At 37.0% G+C, this 27,860-nt stretch overlaps 2 protein-coding genes across 5 annotated transcripts in view; one reads left to right on the top strand and one right to left on the bottom strand.

The window, feature by feature from the left end:
- Positions 1 to 27,860, top strand: part of PIK3CB (phosphatidylinositol-4,5-bisphosphate 3-kinase catalytic subunit beta) — a 203,721-nt gene that overhangs the window by 168,897 nt on the left and 6,964 nt on the right. For all 4 annotated transcript variants that reach the window (XM_077864962.1, XM_077864961.1, XM_077864964.1 and 1 more), the window contains 3 exons: positions 6,107 to 6,285; positions 7,120 to 7,229; positions 8,663 to 8,741. In XM_077864962.1, coding sequence (XP_077721088.1) covers positions 6,107 to 6,285; positions 7,120 to 7,229; positions 8,663 to 8,741 — 368 coding nt within the window. The remainder of the gene's footprint in view (positions 1 to 6,106; positions 6,286 to 7,119; positions 7,230 to 8,662; positions 8,742 to 27,860) is intronic.
- Positions 1 to 27,860, bottom strand: part of FAIM (Fas apoptotic inhibitory molecule) — a 119,418-nt gene that overhangs the window by 56,363 nt on the left and 35,195 nt on the right. The gene's annotated exons all lie outside the window — the stretch shown is intronic.

Consider the following 27,860-nt stretch of genomic DNA (forward strand, 5'->3'; position numbering starts at 1 on the left):
GCCAAAAGGAGATAAACCTGTATTCAGTAATTAATATTTCAGTATTTTCTTATTTGGAAATGATGTACATACTCAGCAGATTCCCATTATATAACTTGGCAAAACTGAAGTTTCAAGTTACCAGAGATTTGGGAAGCTATTTTTAAGGTACCTATATTATAAAATATAATTATTGTTAGAAACTTTACTCTTATTTCACTTGTATCTGTTTAAATCATTTGTTCTAAACAGTTATGTTTATTTTACCTATGAAAACTTCATGAGACATTAGACAAAATCAGCCATCATTCTAAGTTATTTTTCAGCTGACAAATTAGAACAGAAATACATGAATTTAGCCAGTAAATTCAGGTAGAATAAAAGTTTTTATCTACATAGGTAGATAGGTGTTGATAACTCTAAAGACATGCCTGTTACCATTCAACAAATGAACTTAAACTTCCCTTAATTTACCAAAAATTATTCTAGAGTTTGTCAACTTGAAAAACTTTTGGGATGGTTTCTATTACATTTCTGAGAATTTTGTGAAGACTAAATTTATGTAAGTGCTTGGTTTTGTTTTTTCTTAAGCTGGAGCTCTTCTACAAATTAATTTTGGCAGTACAGTCTGGAGGTAGAAGAAAATACCACACATTTAAAACATATGTATGGTCACACACACCAGTACAAATTTAAGCAAACAGATAGTTTATAGTTTTAAATTACTACTGTAAATTAGGTATAATAACACAAAACTCACCGTTTATTAAAAAATAGTTGGCTCTAAATTCTTTTTCTGTTAGATGTTCAGGTTACCTACTTAGGGGCTTAAACCTTTTTCTAATACTTGTGGAGAAGAGTCTTAAATTGTGTATGTTCTTTTTTTTTAATAATTTATTTATTATTGGTGTTCAATTTGCCAACATACAGAATAACACCCAGTGCTTATCCCGTCAGGTGCCCCCCTCAGTGCCCGTCGCCCATTCACCCCCACCCCCCGCCCTCCTTGTGTATGTTCTTGACTAGTCAAGTTCCAAATGACCTTTTTTCCCCTTTTGATAAAAATTACCTCCCTGAAGTTTACATGTCAAAGAGATGGTCTAATAGAGAGGACTCTGGTAGAACATTTATAATCTCAGAGGCACAGGGAAAAAAAATGCAAGCTCTTCTATTTTGTTCTTTTAAAGTCAGCATTTATAATACTTATAAGCCTACTGAGATAAATAGGTGAGGTTTTGAGTTTGGTAAAAAGTATTACTGGATTTTGAGTTGTTTCTGGAGCAACATCTCTGGCCCTGTAGAGACTAGAGTTGTAAAACAAGGATAGCTTTTTCAGTTCCCCAAAGAATTGGGTTGCTGCTTAAATGATATCAAAGGGTGACACACCTGTCCACCTGTGTTAGAGTGTTTTTCTTTCCCTCTGGTTAAGTGTAGGGGAGAAGGCCAAAAAAAAAAATTCCTGTCGAGCTTTGAATATTATCTTCTAGTTTGGCCAAATTTCTCATCATAAAGTTATTAAGTCCTTTCAAATATCTTGTCAGGTTTCAACCTTGACAAACAGTTAACTGTTTCTGGCAGTATTAAACAATTCCATTGACCTAAGAGGCATCTTCAGAGTGGATGCAAAAAATATTATCTTCGCAAGATCAGAGTCACTCCTAAAGATAACCAAAAGAAAGAAAAACTTGCATATCTCAAGTGAGCCAAAAGCCAAGCCTTAGGATATAAAACAAGATCAGCAAGAAGGAAACTGTTTTCTCTGGGAGAGAAAGGATCAATAACCACTTGGCCAGGTACTGGAATGAAAGGGACAATGTGAAATTTTATTTCCCTCTCTTGACTGGGCTCCAGAGGTAATCTGCTTCCAGAATTCTCTCCCTGGGGATCCCTGGGTGGCTCAGCGGTTTGGCACCTGCCTTTGGCCCAGGACGTGGATCCTGGAGTCCTGGGATCAAGTCCCTCATCGGGCTCCCTGCATGGAGCCTGCTTCTCCCTTTGTCTGTGTCTGTGCCACACACACCACCACCCCCCCGCCGCCCCCCCATGTCTATCATGAATAAATGAATAAAATCTTTAAAAAAAGAAAAAGAAAAGAAAAACAGAATTCTCTCCCTGGGTTTAAGAAATTCTTTGATTATGGCCCCTTAGTTCAGCCTTTGAGCAAGATATGAAAGATAAAGGAGAATGGGCCTTAGCCTGGTCTTATTTTATAAACTAACTGTTTAATAGTCTCTTTAATGTGGAAAGGCAGTTCAGAGAGGGTTATTAGAATGGATACTCCAAAGAATAGAGGGGAACAGTAGGAATTATGTCAGTCTTATGCCTCAGTCAATAGCCTTTCGTTCCAGTACCTGACCAAGTGGTTATTGATCCTTTCTCTCCCAGAGAAAACAGTCTTATGCCACAGTATCTTTACAAAGATTTAAAACAGTATCTTTTGTTTTAAATACTTTTTCTCTTTAATTTTTCAATAGCCTCTTGTATTTATCCTTTGTTGAAACTATTTTGGAATTTTGAAAGCTTTTAGAGGCTGCTTCATACTCATAAGTGAATATCCCATTCTATTTATTTGAGTTGGGAACACTTGCTTTCAAGTGCATTTCTTTTTAAAGATTTTATTTATTTATTCATGAGAGACTCAGAGAGAGATGTAGGGAAGCAGGTTACCCATGGGGAGCCTGATGTGGGACTCGATCCCAGGCCCCCAGGATCACGACCTGAGCCAAAGGCAGAGATGCTCAATCACTGAGCCACCCAGGTGCCCCTCAAGTGCATTTCTTAAATATTTTCTTTAATTGGAAATTTCCCCATAATGGCCATGATATTTCTAGGTTTTCTTTAGTAAGACTTTGCCATTTTACTAGCTATCTGAAATTTCCAGGACTGTATTGTGTTGTGTCTCCCAATCGGATGGGGAACCCTAAACATGGGGCAATTGTAGGGTAGAAGGTTATGGCATATGGTGGAAGGATTCATCAAGGCAGAACAAAGGAGATACAAGTTTATTGAATACACTGCATAGAGAGACTATCTGCAACAAGGCAGTGAGTGTTTTTAAAGGGATAAGGTGAGGAGGTATGGGGACCTATGGAATTACCCAGTTTTTCATAACTGTGCCTGGTTGTAAATAGCCCATTGATCAGTTAGAGCTTATGGATTATTTTGAGGTGGGTTGCCTGATGGGCCTGTCTGTATTCAGCCAGGTATCCACTGTGAGCTCTTTTGTCTTGTTCTACATTCCTTTTGCTCTAGCCTGTTGTCTAAAAGCAGCCTCTGCATGTAATTCTCAGACATAAAGTAGGCAGTTGTGCTGAAAGGTGGTGTGCTCAACTCTTTAGATTTAAAGGATCCTATTTGTTTTAGCTAGACCTTTGGGTTTCTTGGAGCCAAACGAATACCTAAGGGAGATGTGATGGGTTTGGGAATTTTGGTGTGTTTTACAGTATACCTTGTTGCACAGAAATTTTCTTGATGTTGGCAGGTGACCTAGTGTCAGTATAACTCGTTCCATGACCAACTTACCCCTATTACAGGAGGCTTCTTAAAGTGACAGATACTCTAACAACCTTTGACTGCTTGCCCCATTTTTTGCAGCTTTTTAACCTCTGAGATCCCTGTTAGCAGTAGCCTTTATAAATATAAAACAAGACAATCAAACATGTGCACCTTAATAGATCAGTAGTGACCAAGAGATGTTACTGTGTCCTGGCCAAGAGAAATCCCTGTATGCACTACCGGTTCCATGGAACCTTGGACTGGGGAAGGGATAAACCAGCAAATCCTAAGGAATATGGAATATGGACTAATTCCAAATAAAATGGAGAATCACAGCTCCCACAGTTCCCAAAATGGAATCTGGGGGAAGGATTCAAACAAATGGAGAATTGCAGACTAAACTGTCAGCAATTTCTAATGTGGAATCCAGGGACAGAACTAAGATTGGAGTTTTCCACCTGGGAAATTATATTCTGAAAGACGAGGGCTTAGCTCTGGGCAGACCCATCTGCCAGCTCAGTTGGGCTTTGGAATGAACTGCCAGCTGAACTGGGCTCTGGGTGGAACTATCTGCCAACTCCATCTGACCTGCCCTATAAAGGACAACCAGTTTGATCAGGAGCTTGATACAAAGAGACCAGAGCTCAGAACCGAGAGAAAAATGGCAAGAAAGATGGTAAATTCAAAACAGTTCACAGTACCACACCTGTGTTTCTCATCCCTGAATGTCACTGGAAGTTTGCTTCAGATCCTGAAGCTGCCACAAAAAATTCAACTGAATGAATTTTAATTGACTTTATTAATTGATTCATGAATCCAGTAGTGTCTCACCTAGCATGTAGAGCGGATCTTCCCCAAACTTTTTACCAAAGCCCAAAAGGCTCCACTTGATGAGGTCCTACGTCATTGGCCTCACTCATGATCAAGCCACACCGTACATTTCCTTGATTCTCTGGGAACCTCAGTTTGACTTTTATAATGTCAAACATCTGACATATGTATGATCATATTAATTTTGCTCTTAATTGATGAGTAGCAAGAGGAAGACTATATATACTCTTTACATGGCAGCTCTTGTTATCACTGTAAACCTATGAAAAGACAGAGTGTTGAAACACTTAGAAGTATTTGACTTATGGCCATACGGGTATTCACAACACTATTCCAGGAAATGAATATCAACACAATTAGTGATGGGGCCTGAAAATTCCCAACTGTACAAACATAGAAGAAATTCAAATTTGAAATACTTCAAAAAGTTCCTGTTTGCACAGTCTGTTTTTCAACTGGTTCCCTTTTCACCAGTGTTTGTACAGCTCCTGAAACTGTTGAGAAATGGAGTGTCTGTGGCTAACTTGGCAAGCTTCAGCCATCTCGATTTTCATCAAGCTACATAGAACCTTCCAGTTTCCTGTGAGCAAGCCCTCAGCCTGTCTATAAAAACTGCATGACTGAATTCATCTCCCTACAGAGTCTTAGTGGTTTCTTTTCATAGAAGCAAAGTTTGAAAATGAAAACATTGTGTAAAATAAATCTCCTGTTCATGGAAATTCAAGCCAAGGTGTTCATAATGTTTGTTGTATACATGTCTTATATGCTTGTTATATATATATAATTTACATGTTAATATAACTGTGTTTATATTAACAAGCTGTGTCAGTTTTAATAACATAATAATAAAATACTCTTTTTTTATGACTTATGGCTGGCCAGCGCTGTTCTAATGGATTTTTATGTAACATGACATGGAAAGACCCCAGTTATTAAATAAACAATGAAGTTAACTTTTAAACAACAATTTTGTGACTCAGTTGGCCATTGTTGATTGACCTTATACTAACTGCATAAATTTTTTTTTAATTTTCATAAGTGTTTTTTGTTTTTTAAAGATTTGATTTATTTATTCATGAGAGACAACAGAAAGAGGCAGAGATATAGGCAGAGAGAGAAGCAGTCTCCATGCAGGGAGCCCAGTGTGTGACTCAGGATCACAATCTGATCACACTCTGAGCCACCCAGGCGTCCCTAATTTGCATAAGTTTTGATAGCCAGTTACCTCATAAAAACAAGTACTATAGACTTGGACAACAAATACTATTGTCTATAACCATATTTTTTACACAGTAATTTGTTTATATTATTCATAGAAAGAATATCAGAATATATTAAGAAGATGTCATACCAGAGTGATGATAAGAACTAGATATTAAGGTTGAATGGCAGGATTTTCCTCTTATACTATTGAAGCTGGCCAAACGGAGTGGTTCAGATTGTATTTCAAATTCTACTACTCAGTGAGCTGCAGAGTTCTGAGTACTTTGTCATACTATCTTCTTAACCACAATCTATATCCCTTTACTTTTCTCTGATTTTTAAGATTTCATTTAAGAAAAAGATTAAAGAACATTTTTGAAAAGTAGTGTTTTAAGTAATAAGTGATAAAAATATGTTTTTTACTCTATTGTATCTAGTATGTTTGTCATAAGCCAAGAACTAATTTTTCTTTGGCTGGTTGTCAAGTGTTTGTGTTGGCGAAAGGAGTTGAATGGTAATTAATATAATCACATGATATAATAGTGCTTTATATTATTTTTATAAATAAATTTTGTTGGTGGGAAAACTTCTCTTTCAGGTTGAAGCACTCAATAAGTTAAAAACTTTAAATAGTTTAATCAAACTGAATGCAGTGAAGCTAAACAAAGCCAAAGGGAAGGAGGCCATGCATACTTGTTTAAAACAGAATGCTTACCGGGAAGCCCTCTCTGACCTGCAGTCGCCTCTGAATCCATGTGTTATACTTTCAGAACTCTAGTAAGTGTCTATCTTTGCTGTGCACAGTGAATTTTCCATGAAAATAGCAATGCAGAAAGGATTTCTGAGTGACTGCCCTACAGGAACAGTAGGGCTGTTAGCCCCCATAAGTACAATATATTTAAAGAAGGAAAATCTTAAGTTTCTCAGAGATTATTCTTGTGTGCTGTAGAATGTATGTTTACCATCTAAATTTACCTGTGGGGTTCATGAAAGTTATTACAAATTATTTTCCTTTCAATTGTATGTTATTAAATTTGTTTTGTATATTATTGGTTTCTAAGAGTTAGATCCTATGTATGCAAAATGTTGGCAACCATTATTTATTATTTACTAATTTATTTTTCTGTTTCAAAATGAGATCTTAAATTAATTTGCAAGATTATTTCTCACTTTTTAATTCCCTTCAAAGGTATTAATGGAAAAGTAATGATGTGTATTCCCCCATATGTCAGAGTTCAAAATTGATCCCTCTTTAAGAAATCAAGAATGAACTCATAATATTCCTAATATTAATCCAATGATATATTCTGGTTTTTATTGACTACATATAATGACACAAGGAAGAATAAAGAAAGAAAAAGAGGAATTTTAAATGTATGTAGTGAGAAGGACAAATCTGGGTTTTCAGTCTAGCCCATCTGACATACTATGCCAACCAAAGCTGTCTTCCTAGTTGCTCTTTTACCAAGAGAAAATATTCTAGTTCTGACTTCTACAGACCTAAATGAAACAGGTGAGGGTTTTCCCCAAGTCTAATATATCATGGCAAAATTACAGTCTTGCCATTTCTTTAAGTTGAAGTGGGCTAATTTTTCCTTTGTTTGATTTCAGTGTTGAAAAGTGTAAATACATGGATTCCAAAATGAAGCCTTTGTGGCTCGTGTACAACAACAAAGTGTTTGGTGAGGATTCAGTTGGAGTGATTTTTAAAAATGGTGATGGTATGTACTGAGGTTTTTACATTACTAAATTCCTTAGTATTTTTCATTTGTTGTCAGTATATATATGTAAATATATAGCAGATGCCACCAAGAGGTAGCTATCAATGGTCATAAGGTTGAATTTGGCATTACCTAAATCTTTCCTTTTTTCCTGCAAAATACAGAGTTTAATTCTTTGGTAAAAAGCTTGTGAAGTACAAGAGAATATTTTCAGTAGTATATTCGTATATTCTGTTTCAGTCGTAGCAATTTTGATATTGCTGCCATAGTTTTGTATTTTAAGTAAAGCATCTTACTGACCCATATTTTCAAAAGGAACTGCCTCTGAGGTGATTGCACCAACCAGAAAGCAGTTATGACAACCACACTTGTTAGTTGTATGATTATAGACAAGTCACATAAAATTCAGGTTCTCCATATCCATAAGGATTATAGTATTTCTATGTTGGTTATTAAAAGTAATTAAAGGAGCATAAGTAAAGGTGCTTATATGTATTTTAAAATGAACTCGTAGTGTTTTGCTAGACCTCTAACCTCATTTGGCCATATGAATGTCATTATGTGGAAGTCAGTACTTTCACAGCCCTCTGTTAGCTGAAAATTATTATCAACTATTACAACTATTATCAACTATATCAACTATTACAGTTCTGTAACCCATTATACAATTACTTAAGTGATTTTTAAGAACTTCCTATGCATTGCTAACCATAGCCAGGAAAGAAAAAAATTAATAGTGTGAATTGTGTGGATGCTGAACACAGCATTATTGTATTACATAGTATTACAGTATCCATACAATTAGTATAGTAGCTTACCTGTGGTAAACAATTTAAAATATAGGGTTTCTTTCTTTCTTTCTTTCTTTCTTTCTTTCTTTCTTTCTTTCTTTCTTTCTTTCTTTCTTTCTTTCTTTCTTTCTTTTTTAAAAGATTTTATTTATTTATTCATGAGAGACACAGGGAGAGAGAGGCAGAGGGAGAAGCAGGATCCCTGCAAGGAGCCCGAAGTGGGGCTCGATCCCGGATCTCGGGTCATGGCTTGAGCCAAAGGCAGACGCTCAACTGCTGAGCCATCCAGGTGTCCCTATAGGGTTTTTTTCTTAAGTAATCTGTACACCTAACATGGGGTTGAACTCATGACCTTGATCTCAAGATCAAGAATGACATGCTCTACCAACTGAATCAGTCAGGTGCCTTAATTAAAAATATTATTTAACTTAATTTCTGGAATAGTGTTACAGGCACATTGCTAACCAAAAAACCTAATATTTAACAAAATAAATATGGTAAACATTAAAACTTGGGGGAAATATTAGCATAATATTTGTCAGTGGTTTTAGTTAATTCTGGCTGAATTAGCTAATCTTGAATTAATGTTGTTAGACAATAATGGAATGCCTTTATAATAAAGCAGGATTTTGCCTCCCTTAGATTTACGACAAGATATGTTGACACTCCAGATGCTGCGCTTGATGGATTTACTTTGGAAAGAAGCTGGTCTGGATCTTCGGTGAGATTTCTAGTGAATTTATTTTTGTCTCATGTTCTATTACTTCCACAGCAAAATTTTTATTTTTATTTTTAAAGATTTTATTTATTTATTCATGAGAGACACCAAGAGAGAAACGGGGAGGGGTGGGGGGGCAGAGACACAAGCAGAGGAAGAAGCAGGCTCCATGCAGGGAACCTGATGTGGGATTCGATCCCGGGTCTCCAGGATCACGCCCTGGGCTGAAGGCAGGTGCTAAACTGCTGAGCCACCCAGGGATCCCCCCACAGCAAAATTTTTAAAACTTTTTTATCCTTTACCTCCTGCTATTATTATTAATTGTTGTTCATGGTAATATTTATATAGCATTTTACATTTTATGGTGTACTGTCAAATACATTGTCTTATTGAAACCTCGTCAAATGTAAAACTGTATATGTACAGAGATTCCAGAAAGAAGAGGTTTGAACTTCCACTAAAGCTTGGACAGACAACAACACACTCTAACCTCTGGTTTTCAAGGTGTTCTTATGAAGGATGTACTGGTTGGTGATCATGAGAATAATGAGGCCGGATAAAGGCCTCTGTCTTCTTAGCCTGGTAACACTAATTCCTCTACCTTCCTGAAAGGGAAGTTTTCAGGGGTGCTTTCAGTGGTTTCAGCTTGTAACCATTATTAGGGGTAGACAGCAGAATAGGTTATGGCAACAGAAAAAGGGAAACATAACGGATTTTAAAAGTTTAATCATTATCAAATCTTCTAAAGTGAGGAGCAAATGAAGATAATTACAAACAAAATGTTGATTATATTTATATAACAATATAAGATTTGAATCTTATAAAAAACCTACAAAATTAAAAGTCAAGCCTTACAGTGGGCATAATATTCATAATGAACAAGACAGAGGGCTATAATAATCCTAAATATTTAAAAAGCTTATAGAAAGAAATATGGAGAAAAGATATGAAAAGGCTATTCATACAAGATATAAAATAAATACCCTAAAATTACATGAATGCAGTCAATTCCAGCATAGAAGTACAAACTACAATAGTTGGGATACCACTGATTTCCTAGCAAAGATTTTCTTAAGTGATAAACTAGTTTGATACCATTCAAGCAACAAAAACAAATATTTTCATATATCTCTGTAAATTAATATAAACCTCCCTGTGTCAGGTTTATTTACATCCTCTATCCAATATTTCCAGAATTTACTTTAAAATTAGAAATGTGGAGGGGTACCTGGGTGGCTCAGTTGGTTAAGTGTCTGACTCTTGGTTACAGCTCAGGTCTTGATTTCAGGGTGGTGAGTTCAAACCCTTCATTGGGCTCCACACTGGGTATAGAAAATAAAAAATAAAAAATGTGGACAGAAATTTATGCACAAAGATATGCATCCTTGCTTTATTTACAATAAAAGAATTAAACCACAGTTTTGAACATTTGCTTAATATAGAGTAATGATTTAAAAAAATGAGGCCTGATTGGCCCAGTTGGTTAAGCATCCAACTCTTTTTTTTTTTTTTTTGCATCCAACTCTTAATTCCGGCTCAGAATAAAAATTAAAAATGTGGACAGAAATTTATGCACAAAGATATGCATCCTTGCTTTATTTACAATAAAAGAATTAAACCACAGTTTTGAACATTTGCTTAATACAGAGTAATGATTTAAAAAAATGAGGCCTGATTGGCCCAGTTGGTTAAGCATCCAACTCTTTTTTTTTTTTTGCATCCAACTCTTAATTCCGGCTCAGATCTTGATCTCAGGGACCTGGGATCAAGCCTGCATCAGGCTCCCTGCTCTGTAGAGAGGCTGCTTGTCTCTCTCTCCCTCCGCCCCTCCCCAACAATGTGTGTGCCCCCCATCTCAAATAAATCTTTAAAAATGGTAATTAACTTACTCCTATGACCAAGTATTTTGGGGTATTTTAAATAATTATTTATAGAGAATTGCTTAACAATTTGGAGAAAGTGCTTATATTCAAATGTCAGATTTAAAAAGTGAGGTGCAAAAGTGTTTTATCATAGAATTATTTCAACCAGGGATCCCTGGGTAGCGCAGCCGTTTAGCGCCTGCCTTTGGCCCAGGGCGTGATCCTGGAGACCCGGGATCGAATCCCACGTCGGGCTCCCGGTGCATGGAGCCTGCTTCTCCCTCTGCCTGTGTCTCTGCCTCTCTCTCTCTCTGTGACTATCATAAATTTAAAAAAAAAAAAAAATTAAAAAAAAAAAATTATTTCAACCATATTAAGAACTAACTGAAAAGTGAAACATTAAAATGTTGGCAGAAACTAAAATGAGAATAGACATTATTTCTGGGTGATGCAGTTAAAGGCAATTTCTCCCTCTACTTCATGTACCTGTTTCTTTTTCTTTCTTTCTTTCTTTTTTAAAAATATTTTATTTTTAAGTAATCTCTACACCCAATATGGGGCTTGAACTCACAACCCTGAGATCAGTAGTAGCATGTTCTACTGACTGAGCCAACCAGGTGCATCTCTAATACCTGTTTCTGTAGTTTTCTTCAGTGGGCTCGAATTCTTTTTTTAATCAAGGATTAAAAAACATTAAGCATGTTTTATGATAGTAATATAGATCCATACAGTTTTAAACTTTTTTTTTTTTTGGTTGATGGTTTTACCTTTTCCTCTTTTACTTAATTCTCTAGATTTTATTTTTCTAAATTATCGACTATTTTATACATGAATGTGTAGAAAATAAGTTACAATTTTTATGTTTTACATTGAGATTTAATAAATATTATATATTTAGCAATTAAATGATAGTTGTTAACGTGTTTCCAACTTTTTAAAAAAGGAATTAAACATGAGGATAAACTTAATACATTCTTATCCTATTCTGCCTTCCCACATTTCAGAATTAACCACTCTTCTAAAGCTGTAAGTTGTATACTTTTGTGCTTTAACTATGCATTTGGTATCCATTATATGTTTTGAACTTTATTTTTTGTTTTGAACTTTAAATAAATGTCATTATATATCATATGCAACTATTACTTTTTTCACAGCATTTTTTTGGGATTCACTAAGATCAATAAGTGAAGTTCTAATTTGTTATTTTTACTTCTTTATTAATCTTTGAATAAAAATTTATCCATTCTCTTAATAGCTATTTACATTCATTGCTTTTTTGGGCAATAACAATACCTTGAGTTTGAATATGTTTTTTTAGGATTTTATTTATTTATTTGAGAGAAAGAATGAGTGACCGTAAAAGAGAGATCATGGGTGGGGAGAGTGAGGGCAGAGGTTGAGGGAGAAGCAGACTCTCCACTGAGCAGGGAGCCTGAGGGGCGTGGTCCCAGGACTCCAGGATCATAATCTGAACCAAAAGCAGATGCTGAACCTACTGAGCCAACCTATATGCCCCTAGTTTGAACAGGGGCACGAAACAGCTCACTATTCACATATGGAAGAGGTGTTTAGTTTATATAGCTGGAAGTAGAATTGATTCATCATAAGGCATGTATATTTTCAACTTGACCACCATTGTCCAAATGGTTGTACCATTGTGTTGTTGCCACCCAAAAATATCTCCTTGCCAATCAGACTTGTTGATTTTTAAAAAAAATATTTTTTTTTTAAATCTAATGGAGGGCAGCCCTGGTGGCTCAGTGGTTTAGCGGTTTAGCGCCTGCTTTTGCCCCAGGGTGTGATCCTGGAGTCCTGGGATTGAGTCCCACATCGGGCTCCCTGCAGGGAGCCTGCTTCTCCCTCTGCCTGTGTCTCTGCTTCTCTCTCTCTCTCTCTGCGTCTCTTGTGAGTAAATAAGTAAAATCTTTAAAAAATAAAAAAAAGAAAATCTAATGGAAACAACATGGTATCTCATAGAACTTTAATTTGCATATCTTTTATAAATAGCTTCGTTTTTTATGTTTTCAGTGTTGAAAAGTACTGTGTTTTTCTCTCTGCTATAAATTAACTAGGTTCCAAAAAAAAAAATTAACTAGGTTCCTTTAAGGTTTATATATTTTGTTATTTTTAAAATATTTTTTTCTCTGTGCAGTTACCTTTAAAGATATTCTTCTATATTTTATTTTGCAAATTGTATTTATTTGCAAACTTAGTGTGCTTTTCCCTTTTCTCTCTGCAAAGGTTTGGTTCTGGTGTTGGTTTTTTGCAGTCTAGGTCTTTTTGACTACTAATTTTTCTTAATGGTTTTTGGACTCATCAGATTTTTTTCCCTCTTGAGTCAGTCTAGAAGCCAAAAATTTTCCAGTACATCTTTTATAACATCTTCTTGTATTTTAAAACCTCTTTTATGTTTAATTTTTTTCCTTTTTTGCATGTGTAAAATTACTTCATATGTACTGTTTTTATTAGTCTACAGATTTGCTTCTTAGTATTTTAAAAGAAGGAGCTTCTAATTTTGTTGATCTTTTTTCTGTTTTATCATTAATTGCCTCTTTATGGTTTCCTTTTAGTTGTGTTTATTCTGTATTGAGTTTTTAAAAAGATTTTATATATTTATTTGAAAGAGAGAGACCATGAGGCAGGGGAGAAGCAGAGGGAGAGAGAGAACCAGACTCCCTGCCGAGCAGGGAGCCCAACACAGGGCTTGGTCCCAGGACCTGAGATCATGACCTGAGCTGAAGGCACACACTTAACTGCCTGAGCCATCCAGGTGCCCCTGTACTGACTTTTTTTTTCCTGTACTGACTTTTTGACAAGCAAGTCGAATCAAATTTTGACTCTTGATTTCAGCTTAGGTTATGATCTCAGAGTTGTGCAATTGAGACCTCCTGCAGGCTCCACAATGGGCATGTAGCCTGCTCAAGATTCTCTCTCACTCTGTTCCCCCACCCCCACCCCAACTTGTGCTCTCTCCCCACCACTTCTCAAAATTAAAAAAAAAAAAAAAGGAAAATCCTCTGATAGCCTTATGGGATATCTGTTATATGTAACTGTATTTTTTTGTCTTGCTGCTTTAAAAATTTTTTTCTTTATCACTCTACTTTGCCATTTTAATTATAATATGTCTTGGTGTATGATTTTGTTGATTTTCTTTGAAGTTCTGTGTGACTCATGCATCTGGATATATTTCCTTCCCCAAATTAGGGATGTTTTCAGCTGTTATTCTGCCCCCTCTTCTCTCCCTTCTCCCAGGAATCCGATAATGTGAATTTACTACATTTCATGGAGCCACTGAGTTCCCTAAGTCTATTCTCATTTTGCATAATTCTTTTTTCTCTCTTTTATTCATCTTACTTTTCTCTTTCTTTCTTTCTTTCTTTCTTTCTTTCTTTCTTTCTTTCTTTCTTTCTCTTTCTTTCTTTCTCTTTCTTTTTTCTTTTCTTTTCTTTCTTTCTTTTTTAAAGATTTTATTTATTTATTCATGAGAGACACAGAGAGAGAGAGAGGCAGAGACACAGGCAGAGGGAGAAGCAGGCTCCCTGTGGGAAGCCTGATGCAGGACTCGTTCCCAAGCCCCGGGATCATGCCCTGAGCCAAAGGTAGACGCTCAACCACTGAGACACCCAGGTGCTTCTTCATTACTCTTTCTTTGAGGTCATTAATTCATTTGCACTCTTCATGTCTGATTGGTTATTTTTTACCTCTGTGTTAAGAGTCTCATTGATGTCTTCCACTCTTTTTTCAAATCCAGTGAGTATCATTGTGATCATTACTTTAAATTCTCTGTCATTCATGTTATTTGTATCTTCTCTTGGATCTCTAATGGTGGCCTTGTCCTGTTCTTTCATTTGGCACAAATTTGTCTATCTTCTCATTTTATCCAAGTTGCTGTGTCTGCTTCTCTGTGTTAGGAAAGTTGGCTACATCTCCTGTTCTTGGCCTTATGAAGAAGAGGTCCTACAGTGCTTTGAAGTATAGTGTCCCATGTTCTGCAGGATGTGACACTTCAGGAGCATCTCAGTGTGTGCTGCATGTTCTCTACTGTTGTGTCCTGGCTCTTTTATCATTAAGGCCAATTATCTGCTGAAGCTCTTTTTGCCTGTTATGGGCAGTGTTTGGTCCTTGGCCTGAATGTGGTTTTAACTAGGGCTCTGGAACTGATGCCCTGGATAACTCCTGGATGGGGAGATGTGGTGCTGGAAAGGGTTTGCACCAGTCTTCTGGGAGAGAAGGCCTGCTGTGCTGGGCCTAAAGCAAGAAGGACTGGGAAGGGAGGATCTACCAGAATGTGGGGAGGTGGGGCTTGGTGTAAGCAAATTAGGTAGTGGGTGTTGGCTTTGTGCTGGTTCCTGCAGGTGGCTCTGCCTATGCTGAGGAGTAGGGGAGGGAAAATGGCACCTGCCAGTTTCTTTGTTTTTGGAAGGGTCTCTTCTTGAAGGCTGCTTCTGTGGGATGCTCCAAGATGAGCAAATAATTTCCCCACTGTGCACCCCAGGCATTCTTGGGATAGCTGTTTGCATGTTGTTTCTCTGTAGGCTGTTTGCCCTGCCTTTTCTCCAGCAGCAGCCCCATGCTGACCTTTAGAACTCTAGGCTGAAAGTCCCGCTGATTGTAAGAACTCACAAAATTTGGGTTCTCTTGTTTTCTAAGCTAATTGCTATGAGGATTAGTTTTCCCTGTGTGCTCTCCTGTATGGTAATCTGTTTCTCACCCTTCTCTATGACCATGGCTCCCTCCCCATTGCAGCGACCACAATCTATTTCTATTTCTCTCCCACGCAGTGTCTGTATATTTCTACTTTCTTCGATGTGGCCTCTTCTCTACCCTTAGAGCAAATACAATAGAACAAACTACTAGTCTTTAGGTTGATTTCTGGGATATTTAGGATGATTTGATAGTTATCTAGTTCTATTCATGGGATGAAGCAAGCCTAGGATCCTCCTGCTCTGCTGCCATGTTTCTACTGGCTCAACTCCTGATCTAGTTTAGACTGTTATAACTTCCAAATGCACTGGATTTTTTTTTTTTTATTCCTGTTGTCTCTGGTTTCTAATTTTATTTCTTTGTTGTCAGAATTATGTGGTTAACATAAATCAATGTCATGTTTCTTAAGAATTTCTTTATGCTTTAACAAAAATGTCTGATTTTCTAAACAACCCATTTTTGAGTAAAATGATTCCATATGCTATAATTATTAGCAGTAAGGTCATAAATCAGTCTATTTTATCAAGTTTGTTAATTGTGTCCAAGTCTATACTCTCATCAAATTTTTATTTATTTTTCACTTCACAGGTATGTTATAAAAACTTCCCATTATAATTGGCATTTGTCAGTTTCTGCTTGCAGTTTTGTTAGTTTTCTCATTGTGGTTTTAATTTGTATTTTCCTAATAACTAATGATGTTGGCAAGCCTTTAATGTTCTTCTTGGTCATTCGTATATCCTTTTTGGAGACATAACTATTCAAGTCGTTTGCTCATTTTTTTTAAAGTTCTTTTTTTAAAATAATCTTTACCCCCAACGTGGGGCAAAAACCTCATGATCCTGAGATTGAGTCATATGCTCTTCCTACTGAGCCAGTCAGACACCCCTCCTTTGCTCACTTTTGAATTGGATTTTCTTTTAATTTTTAAGTTACACGAATTCTTATATTTTAGATACTAGACTCCTAATAAATAAATTATTTACAAATGTTTTCTTCCATTCTGTGGATTGTTTCTTCACTTTCTTGATCGTGTCCTTTGATGCACCTGGGTTTTAATTTTGATGAAGTCCAGTTTATCTATTTCTTCTTTGTTTTTGTTTTTTAGTGTCAGGTTTAAGAAATCAATACTTAATACAATGCCATGAAGCTTACACTTAGGTTTTCTGCTAAATGTTTCAGTTTTAACCCTTATATTAGAGATCATCAATCCATTTTTAGTTAATGCTTTTATTTGGTATACTGTAGGATTCCAATTTCCTTCTTTTGTGTTTGTATATCCAGTTGTCACTGGATTGTCACACTATTGTTGAAAAGACTATTCTTTTTTCAGTGAATAGTCTTGACAATCTTGTCATGTGTCAATTGAATGTAATGTGAGGGTTTTTTCTGAACTCTAAATTCTGTTTCATTGATCTACATGTCTTTATGCACAGCCTTGATTATTGTGTCTTTGTAATCCAGAAGTGAGTCCTTCCACTTTTGTTCAATTTCTGTTTTTATTTATCTAGGAAGTCTTTTTTTTTTTTTTTTAATTTTTTTATTTATTTATGATAGTTACACAGAGAGAGAGAGAGAGAGGCGCAGAGACACAGGCAGAGGGAGAAGCAGGCTCCATGCACCAGGAGCCCGACGTGGGATTCGATCCCGGGTCTCCAGGATCGCGCCCTGGGCCAAAGGCAGGCGCCAAACCGCTGCGCCACCCAGGGATCCCTATCTAGGAAGTCTTAATTTCTCCTTTGTTTTTGAAGAATAGTTTTACCAGATATTGAATATGTTTTAATATGCCTCATGCTGCTTTCTGCCCTCTTAAGATTTCTGATAAGAAATCGGTTAATTTGGCAGGGGTTGGGGGAGGGGCGATGTCTGTAAGGGATGGATCACATCTCTCATTTTCAATATTCTCTTTTTTGAATTTTTACAGTTTGATTAGACTATATCCAGGCCTACTTGGTTTTGACTTTGACTTTGAATTCATTTGTTCATTTGAGCCCCTTAGATGTATTGATTTTTGTGTAGTTTATTTGACTTTGAATTCATTGAGCCTTTTAGGTGTATAAAATTTTGTTTCTCATTTATCTTCAGAGGTTTTCAGTTTTATTCTTTTCAAATATTCTTTTTGCCTTTTTTTCCCCTCTCCTGACATAACCATCATGTACTTATTGGTTGTGATCATTTTTCTTCATTCTTTTTCTTTTGTTCTTCTGATTAGATACTTGACCTATCTTCAGGTTTGCTGATATTTTATTATGGTTGCTCAAATCTGCTATTGTGTCTTCTGGTAAATTTTATATTTGTTATAATTTCTAACTCCAGAATTTTTATTTGGATCATTTAAATAATTTCTGTCTCTTGATAGTCTCTATTTGATGATTCATCATTCTCATACTTCTTCAGACATGGTTTTTTAAATTCTTGGCACATACTTAAATTGGTGTTTTTTTCAGTTTTTATTTTTTATTTATTTGGGAGGGGATGGGCAGAGAGAGAAGGGGAGAGACAGAGAATCTTAAGCAGGCTCCATGCCTAGGACAGAGTCCAAGATGTGGGGCTCAATCTTACAACCCTGAAATTATGACCTGATCTGAAATCAAAATTTGTATGCTTACTGACTGAGCCATCCAGGTGCCCCTTAAAGTAAAGTGATCTTGGGACACCTGGGTGGCTCAGTGGTTAAGTGTCTGCCTTCAGCTCAGGGTGTGATCCCCGGGTTCTGGGATTGAGTCCTACATCAGGCTCCCTGCAGGGAGCCTGCTTCTCCCTCTGCCAATGTCTCTGCCTCTCTCTCTCTGTCTCTCACGAATAAATAAATAAAATCTTAAAAAAAAATTAAAAAGTGACTCATGGGTCATAGGATCAAGTCCAAGTTGGGCTCCACACTCAGCAAGGAGCCTGCTGGAGATTCTCTCCTCTGTCCCTCCCTCTACTCATGCATACTATCTAAAATAGATAAAATCTTAAAAAAAACAAATAGGTGTTTTAAAATTTTTGTTTAAAATGTTCAGCATTTGAGCTTCCTTGGGGACATTTTTTATAGTGTACTTTTTTTCTTATGTATGGGTCATATTTTCTTATTTCTTTGTATGTCTCATACATTTGTTTTGTTGAAACTGAACATTTTTATTATTTGGCAGCTTTGAAAATCAGATTCTAATCCTTCCTCATGGTTTTGTGTTGTTGCTGATTAGTGATTTATCTGAAGTAATTCTGTGAAGTTTGTATTCTTTCTCATATGTGGCTACTGATTTTTGTCCTTGGTTTATTAGTCAGCTAGTAATTGACCAAGGTTTCCTTGAATTCTGAAATCTAAGTCTTCCATTCTTTCCTGAGGGGCACTATGTGTTAGGATAGTTGCTTCGGCAGCCAGCCAGGTAGTTCTGAACTGTGTCTTAGCCCTTACTTGTGTAATAGCTCAATTTAGCAAGAGGTGACAGCTATGCCCATCTGAGTTCTTTGCTGTGCTTGTATACTGCCCTGAGTGTGCATAAAACCCTGTCTATGTACATGTACATGTACATGTCTATGTACATGGCTTGTAGATTTCTATGTCTGTGTCTGTGTTGGAAGTTTTCACTATCTTCTGTGGACACCTTACTCCCCATCTTTTCCTTTTAAGCTCTTTGGTTAGCTTATTATTTGCCTAACTGTTATTTACCCCTTAGGTCGCTGCAGTGTTTAGTTGGTTGTGATTTTTTTTCCTTGAAAAAACACTCCAGTAAAAGGTAGATGAGGTGTAATTCAGATCAGAGAAACATAAAATTGTGAGATCTTCCTGGGAACCACCAGATAGCTCAAAAAATGACAGCCCTAGAAATGAGGCTTTGAAGGAGCTCCAACCCCATTTTACTCCCTGCAATGGCTACTAGATTACTGTATTCACTGTGATTGTGGACTGTTCATTGTCAGGTCTATTGCAGAACTGGGAACATGGGAGATTGTAATGTGTCGTGGTAAAACAACTCAGATTCAGCTATTGTCTTCAATAAACACTCTTCTGATTTTTGCAACTTTCTTGTATTTCCATACTACTCAAATAGTCTATTCTGATAATTTTTTGCTAGTGTGTTGTTGCTTTTGTAGAAGACTGGATTTTCAGAGGTCCTTAACTCCTTGTTTATGCAGATGTTACCTGGTTATAGAATTTTAAAATCTAAATTTACAACTACTTTCCTCAGAAACCTTGAAGAGGTTATTCCATGGTATTCTGACCTCTGTTATTTTGTAAAGTGTGCTGTCCATCTAAAAAGCATATTTTTTTCCCCATTGCAAAAAATAAATTTCTCTTTGCCATTGGTTTCTGCAGTTTTACTACAGTTTGTTAGTGTATGGATTTATTTTTATCTTTCCTCACCCATTCTCATTTTGTCTTTTCAATCAGAGGAAATAACATCTTCTTTTAGTTCGTACAGAATATATCAATATTTTTCAGTATTGTATTTCTTCTACTCTCACAGTCTTCTGCAACATTAATAGAGGTGTGTTGGACATTCCTGTTCTGTCCTGCATGTCTCTTAACTTGTCTTACCTATTTCCCATTTTTGTCTTACATTCTTTGTAGTTTCTTGTATTTTGTCTTCTAGTTCACTAACTTTCTCTTTTACATTGTCCAGTTTCATTCCTGTGTAGTTGATAATATTTGGTTTTGAATTCCTATTGGTGTGTGGATTGTGTTTTCTCTGAGGGTCCTTTGCTCCCTAGGTTGTGAGAGTCTCCTCCCAAAATGAGTTTGTGTTTAATTTGTGGTGTTCCCCAGGGTCTTTACACACAATCAATTTTTATTTTATCTCTTTTTCTTCATGCTCTTATATTTCATAGATAGTTTATGCTTGGATCTGATGAGAATGTAGGAAGTCTTGAATTTTTGCATTTTCATGAAACTTTTTCCTCCCTTATTCAGTGCCCAAGGTAGATTGCAGACTTTCATGCTACATTTTCTGGTCAGTGAGCAGAGACTTTCTAGTTCCCTATTCATGGCTTGACAGCCCTTTCAAATCCCCATCCTTGTATAGAATCTCAGGTCCAGATCCTGTCTCATAGGGACCCAACACCGTATGTCTTTTCTCATGGACATTAAAACGTCAACCAAAAAAAAAAAAAAAAAAAAGTCAACCAAGTCAGTAAATTCCTCAGCCAGTGCTATGAGTAATCTATATTTCTGGGACCCTGAGTTCTCCTTTTCTTTCTTTATTAACCATAACTATTTATAAAAACCTTTTTGACTTTATCTGTCATTTTTGATGTTTTAGTATCTATAGCCACTTAATCCACAAGTTGGAAACAGTTTTATTTGGGATTGACTTTATCCCTGTGAGATTGTAAGTACTTTCTGATTAGTTTTTGAGATTTGAATTGTTTTCTTCATTACTAAATATATTTTGGAATTTTTAAAGCTTAAAACACTTGCTATTTAGGGACATCTAGGTGGCTCAGTGGTTGAGCATCTGCCTTCAGCTCAGGGCATGATCCCTGGATCCAAGGATTGAGTCCCTCATCGGGCTCCTCTCAGGGAGCCTGCTTCTCCCTCCGCCTGTGTCTCTGCCTTTCTCTCTGTATCTCTCACTCATAAATAAATAAAATCTTAAAAAAAAAAGCCAACTTGCTTTTTATTGACTGAACCAGGTTTTTTTTCTTTTTTTAAGATTTTATTTATTCATGGGAGACAGAGAGGCAGAGACATAGGCAGAGGGAGAAGCAGGCTCCATGCAGGAATCCCTATGTGGTATACTCAATCCCGGGACTCTGGGATCACTCCCTGATCCAAAGGTGCCCCAAGCCAGATATTGTATCAGGTTCTTCACATATGTAATGTCATATAAAAAAACTGTGTGAGGGCAGCCCCAGTGGCGCAGTGGTTTAGCACCGCCCGCAGCTCAGGGTGTGATCCCGGAGACCCGAGATCAAGTCCCACGTCGGGCTCCCTGCATGGGGCCTGCTTCTCCCTCTGCCTGTGTTTCTGCCTCTCTCTGTCTCTCTCTGTGTCTCTATGAATAAATATATAAAATCTTTAAAAAAAAAAAACTGAGGTTGTTACTCCTTTTTAACAGATGAGAAAAATTAAGGTTCAGGGGATTTTAAAACAATTTGTCAAAGGTTACAAAAATATTAATTAGGAGCCAGATTCAAATCCAGGTCTGTCATACTGTTTACTTCATGTCATTTTTTCATTTTACCAGTCTAAGCAAGAAAACAATCATGATAAGACTTGTCTAGTACCCTTTGTTTATCAAAGTATTGTGGTGCCTTAAATATGTAATTTTCCATTGATTTGGGTTATTTTCTTTCTTTTTTTGGGGGGGGCGGGTTTTTTTCTTTAAAGAAGTTTTCTAGTCTTAGATCCTTTCATGCTGTTGAGGTAGAAAGAACAATTTGCTGTTGGTATTGTTACTTTAATGGGACTTATAATGTTATTGGAATAAAGTGAGATTATAGTTTATCTAAAAAGGACACTTTGAGCATTGTAAGTGACAGTTTTGCTTTTAAATTGGGAGGAATTTCTAATACAGATGTGTAAAAAGTAGAATTATTTTGGAATAGATAGCAAGTTTTCTAATCAAGCATATATACATAAGAAATACTGCATAGATAAGAGAAATGGATGATTGTGAACTCTGCCTGAGGAATATAAACCCAGAGGGATCTGATTTATTCCCTCTCCCCAGGAACTCCCACTGTTTGTGTATAAAGTTTTATTGGCACACAGCCATAACCCATTTGTTTACATAATGTCTGTGGCTGCTTTTATGCTGTAACTGCAGGATTGAGTAGTCTGCAATGCCTAAAATATTTACCATGTGGCTTAATCTCCAAAAGTTTGCTGACCCTTCCTGTAAAGTAAAACCCTGCAAAAATGGTTTTACTTGATTTATCCCATACAAATACAGGAGACTTTTCAAGCTTAGGCTGTTAACTCATTGATTCTTTCTTTTTTTTTTTTTTTTTTTTTAATTTTTTATTTATTTATGATAGTCACAGAGAGAGAGAGAGAGAGGCAGAGACACAGGCAGAGGGAGAAGCAGGCTCCATGCACCAGGAGCCCGACGTGGGATTCGATCCCGGGTCTCCAGGATCGCGCCCTGGGCCAAAGGCAGGCGCCAAACCGCTGCGCCACCCAGGGATCCCTCATTGATTCTTTCTAAGGTTAGCTACAAAGTGGTCTCCTTTACTAAGAGCAAATTTAGACCATATGAGCCTTTATAATGGCTAAATGTTCATTTATAAAAGGCTGAGCTAAAGACCTTGCCTTTAAAGTTCCGATGCCTATGGGGTGTCTGGGTGGCTCAGTCCGTTAAATGTCTGACTCTTGGTTTTAGCTCCGGTTATGATCTCAGGATTGTGAAATTAAGCCCCACATTGGGTTCCAAGCTGGGCATGGAGCCTCCTTAAGATTCTTTCTCTTCCTCTGCTCCCTCCCAGTCTTTCTCTCAAAAAAAAAAATAAAAATAAACAAACATAAATAAATTTATTTTTTAAAAGTTCTGATGCCTGCAGAACTTCATGCAGGACAGAAATTTACCAGAGGCCAGCAAGAGGTGAAAGAGTTTATTAAAGATACAGGGAGAGCAGATACAGATGGACTGTCCAGGACGCTTGGAAAGGAAAGGATCCTGAGTCTCATCTTTGTTTGAGGTCTAAGGGTTTTTATTGAGATGGTGGTCTGATGTACGTGTCCTTTCAGGTATCCAGGAACCAGTTAGACTAAGGACAAGGTCCGGGTGTCCATCATAAGTCACTTACTCCTTGAAGCCAGTGGTCTTGGCTTCGAGATCCCTAATGCCAGTGGTTTAGATATTGTTCTGGAAGACTCCAAAGATATCATTAATTTTGTCCCTTACAAGGAGGACATGGCTTAAAGCATATGTAGGGTAGAGGTGCAGGTCCTAGCAAGAATAGAAGCAGGAAAAAAAGCAAAGTAACAACACAGCCTTTTCTTTCTGGGGTCACTTTAGTTTTCCTCTCTCAGTTCCATCAGCCTAATTAAAAACCCCAATCAACTTATTTTCTTTTAGCTTTTTTATTTTACCCATTCTATTCAAATGTAAAGCACATTTAGCTTCAAATGAAGTTCATTGTGACCTCAGGCAAAGGGAGGAAACCACATGTGGGAGTGCTAGAAATAAACTGAGTGCCTCTCTTTGGGAAGCAACAAGTGTCTAACAAGAAAAAGGAACTTGTCTGTTCTGTGAGATCCCTGCTGACTTTTTGTACTCTGACCCCGTGTTTTTAAAATATGTAGACTTTAATTCTTTAGGGTTCATTTCTAAATGAATACCTTTTTCTCACTAAACTTTTTTTTTTTTTTTTTTTACTGTTTCTATAAATATGTGTGCTCCAGTGTTCCTATTGTTTGTTTTTCTTTTGGCCCGCTGTTCAGGTTAAACTGGGTCATGTAGCACACACACTTCTAAATTCAATTAATAATCTTCAGGTACTTTCTATGCTTTATTACTTTGACCAGAATATTTTAGTACTTGTAATAGTGCCATGTTAGCATGAATGAAAGTACCTATTACTCATTTTCATTTTTCTCAGATGTCTCAAAAATACTCTTGGTTTCTTTCATGTTAAATTAGAACATTTGTAAACCATCAGTATGTTAGAACACTCTGACTTCATTTGGTCAACAAATAATAGGTATTCAGCCTTTATTGTCAAGTCTCATAGGTTGTCTATATGTAAATCTACCTGACCTTTGGTAGATTTGAAAATCCTCTACTGCCCCCTGAATTTTGGATGGTTTCTTCATTGTGACTTTACATCTGAGTTACATTAATGGGATTTACTTCCCTTTTAAGAGTGCTGATCAACAGTTCTATAATGAAATTGTATTGGTAGTTTTGGAAGGATTAAGGAAGAAGATGGAAGCAATGCAAACATTAAGTAAAGGAATTACACTTTACTCTTTTGGAAGCAAGAGACTACAGTACCATTCAGATTTGCGTTGATGTGTCAGAGTCAAGGCCAGAGAAAACATACCCATTGAGAGTAGGGTTATGGGGCTGCCATCCCCTCTGCTGTAGAATATATATTTTAATTATATTTTAATACTTGTTTAGTGGAAAGGTAACAAATTGCTTCTTGAGTCAGAAAGTCTGAGAAAGGGATAAAAAACATTACAAGTTGTTATAGCCTTTATAAGAAGTGTGGAAGTTGAGTGTAAAATGAGCCTGTGTAAGATGGTCAGGGCTCCAGGAGTTTGTCCCCAGCTTGACTTCTGTCAAACTGTCTGACAAGGATGTTTTTTCCTCCCCATTGTGAGAATTTCATCCTTAAGACGCTGAATGCTTTTATCATAGCACGCTTTTGAAGAGGAAGTTGGATTTTTGCCCAGTTTGGCTGCAAGTGAGGTGGGAGGAAAGGAGGAAAGTGAGCCAAAGTGCAGTTTAACCGTGCATGTTTACCTCACATGTGTTGTGTCAGGATAGGGACAGTGATATATCAGGCTGCCAGCATTTAGTTGGCAATTCTACTCTCAGCCTTATTTTGTTAGAACTAGGAAAGTGCCTAAAAGAGGCATAAGATAACTGATTTCTTGGTCGTATGGAAACTTAAGGATTATTTAATGAAACTTGGCTCTATTAGTGGATCGTTACATTCATACATTCTTCCAACACACACACACACACACACACACACACAGATTTCTCTTTCATAAAGTCCTTCAAAGCTTTCTCATTGCCTTTAGGAGAATGACAGAAGTCCTTACATGACCTGTCAGGTTCCTGCGTAGTCTTTCCAACACGGTTTCTTATCCTCACCTTGCTTTTGTATTCTCCCTTATATTTTCCTCCAACTCTGCTGTCCCTTCTTCCTCACAGAGATCTTTATTAACTCTTGACATGTTCTCATGGCAATTCTTTTTTTTTCCTTTTTTTTTTTTAATTTAAAAAAAAGATTTTATTTATTTATTCATAGAGATGGAAAGAGAGAGAGGGAGGCAGAGACACAGGCAGAGGGAGAAGCAGGCTCCATGCAGGGAGCCTGGCGTGGGACTCGATCCAGGGTCTCCAGGATCACGCCCTGGGCTGCAGGCAGCACTAAACCGCTGCGCCACTGGGGCTGCCCTCTCATGGCAATTCTTGTTCATACAAAGATCATGTACACATTGTGCATTTGGGCCTTATCTGTTCACTGAGAGCAGGGACCGCTCTTCTTGCTTCTTTCTGTATCACCAGCAGCAAACAGAATGCATGACACATAGCTCTACCCATATATTTGTTGAGTCTATGAATTGCATCCATTGCATTTTCTATAATCAACTTTCATTTGAACTTCCCCAGGTATCACATTCCATTTTGGAGTTGCTATAAGGATAGCACAGTTTTTACAAAACTGTAGAAAATATTTACAACCAAAAGAAGAAAAAGATAATGTTAATATATTAAAAAGTCATATAAATCACTAAGGAAAATATTTTAAAACCCTAATAAATAGGGAAAGAATGTGAATCCTAAGTCATTAGAGAAAAATCTTCTAAAAATTGGTAAAAGAGACATGAGAAAGTTTTTATTTTCATTAGGGATTATATAAATGAAATTCAAAGCAAAATGCTACCTATCAATTTAGCAAAAATTACTTTACACAAGAACAGCATGAGAGGCCTGTTAAATAATCAGTGACTCTAGAGACTGTTGGATTTGAAAGATAGTTTCAGAGCCGCACAAATCTATTTTTAAGTCTTAGATCTTATGCTTAAATGTATAACCTTTTGCAAATTACTTTTTCTCATTTGTGAAATTGGGAACTTACTGAACAGGGATTTTGTTATTTTTTTGTTTTTTGTTTTTTTGGGGGGGATTTCGTTATTAAATTTGTCTATTCGTTCAGAAATATTTATTGAGTGCCTGCTTTGTGACAGGCACGTTCTCAGGCACTGAGTATACAGCAGGGAACAGAACACCCCTGTCTAGTAGAACTTCCATCCTACTGGTAGAGAGAAAGACAGTAAACAAACATATAAATAAAATGTACAAGATGTCTGGATAGTGTTGAGGGCTTATAGAGGAAAATGAAGCAGGGAAGAGATAGCAAGTTTTGTGTCACAGATGCTTTTGTAAATTTAAATCCGGAATTTCTCACTGAGATGGAAACATTTCAGCAAAGACTTCAAAGAAATAAGGGAGTAAGTCAGGTAGATGTCTTGGGGAAAGATGTTCTGGGCAGAGAAAATGGAATTAGGGACTGTTGTGCCTTATACGTTTGAGGAAAGCAAGGGAGCCAGTATAGTAGGAATAAAGTGAATAAGGGGAGGATATTAGAAGTGAAGGACATTGTGAGAGCTATGGCAAGCATGTTGGCTTTCACCCTAAGGTTGGAAGCCAATGCAGAAATTTTGATGGGGTGGGGGAGTGATATAAAATGCGTACCTTTTAAACGGACTATATTGCTGTTGGATTTAAAACAGACTATGATGTGGAAGCAGGGAGACTAATAAAGGAACTTGAATAATTAAGTAAAGATTGATGGTGACTTGATCTAGAGTCGGAACCAAAGGAAGAGTGGAGGCAGAGAAATCTTAAGTACACATTTTCAAAGTAGGTAAATGCTGGTCATGAGAGAAAGAGTCAAAGGTGACTTTAAAATTGTGAGTTTGAACAACTGGAAGGATGGAGTTGCCATTCATTAAGCAAGGTAATGTGTAAAGTGCTTAGCCTGCTACTATGTGGCACCTATTAAGTGCTCTATATAGGGTAACTCCCTTCTCCAAGATTTAGAGTAAAAATGAAAGACTTCTTTTATCTGATATGCTTCTGTCCATCTCTACAAATGGAATATTTTATCAGAATAACTAGATAACAAATTATAATTTAGCTGGTACATTGGAGTTCTAGTAAACTGCTTCATCTGTTGGTCAAGATATTTACCCCCCAACAGAAAAATAGAATTTGTATTTTTCCTTGGGGCACCTGGTGGCTCAGTGGTTGAGTGTCTGCCTTCAGCTCAGGGTGTGATCCTGCAGTCCTGGGATTGAGTCCCACATTGGGCTCCCTGCATGGAGCCTGCTTCTCCCTCTGCCTCTGTCTCTGCCTCTCTCTCTCTCTCTCTCTGTCTTCATGAATAAATAAAATCTTAAAAAAAAAAAAAAAGAACTTGTATTTTTCCATATGACAATAATACAAAAATGGCAAGGGTATCAATAGTAATAAAATTTTTTAAAAATCAAAGAAGAGGGCAGCCCAGGTGTCTCAGCGGTTTAGTGCCGCTTCAGCCCAGGGCCTAATCTTGGAGACCCGGGATTGAGTCCCACATCGGGCTCCCTGCTTCTCCCTCTGCCTGTATCTCTGCACCGCCCCCGTGTGTGTGTCTCTCATGAATAAATAAATAAAATCTTAAAAAAAAAAAATCAAGGGACGCCTAGGTGGCTCAGCGGTTGAGCATCTGCCTTTGGCTCTGGGCCTGATCCCAGGGTCTGGGATCGAGTCCCACATCAGGCTCCCTGAGAGGAGCCTGCTTCTCCCCCTGCCTATGTCTCTGCTTCTCTCTCTGTGTCTTTCATGAAGAAATAAAGTCTTAAAAAATAATAATAAAATAAAATAAATCAAGGAAGAAACTTACTCTGTTA

This window comes from Canis aureus, chromosome 22 (genome assembly GCF_053574225.1).
Source record: "Canis aureus isolate CA01 chromosome 22, VMU_Caureus_v.1.0, whole genome shotgun sequence".
Lineage (NCBI taxonomy): Eukaryota > Metazoa > Chordata > Mammalia > Carnivora > Canidae > Canis > Canis aureus.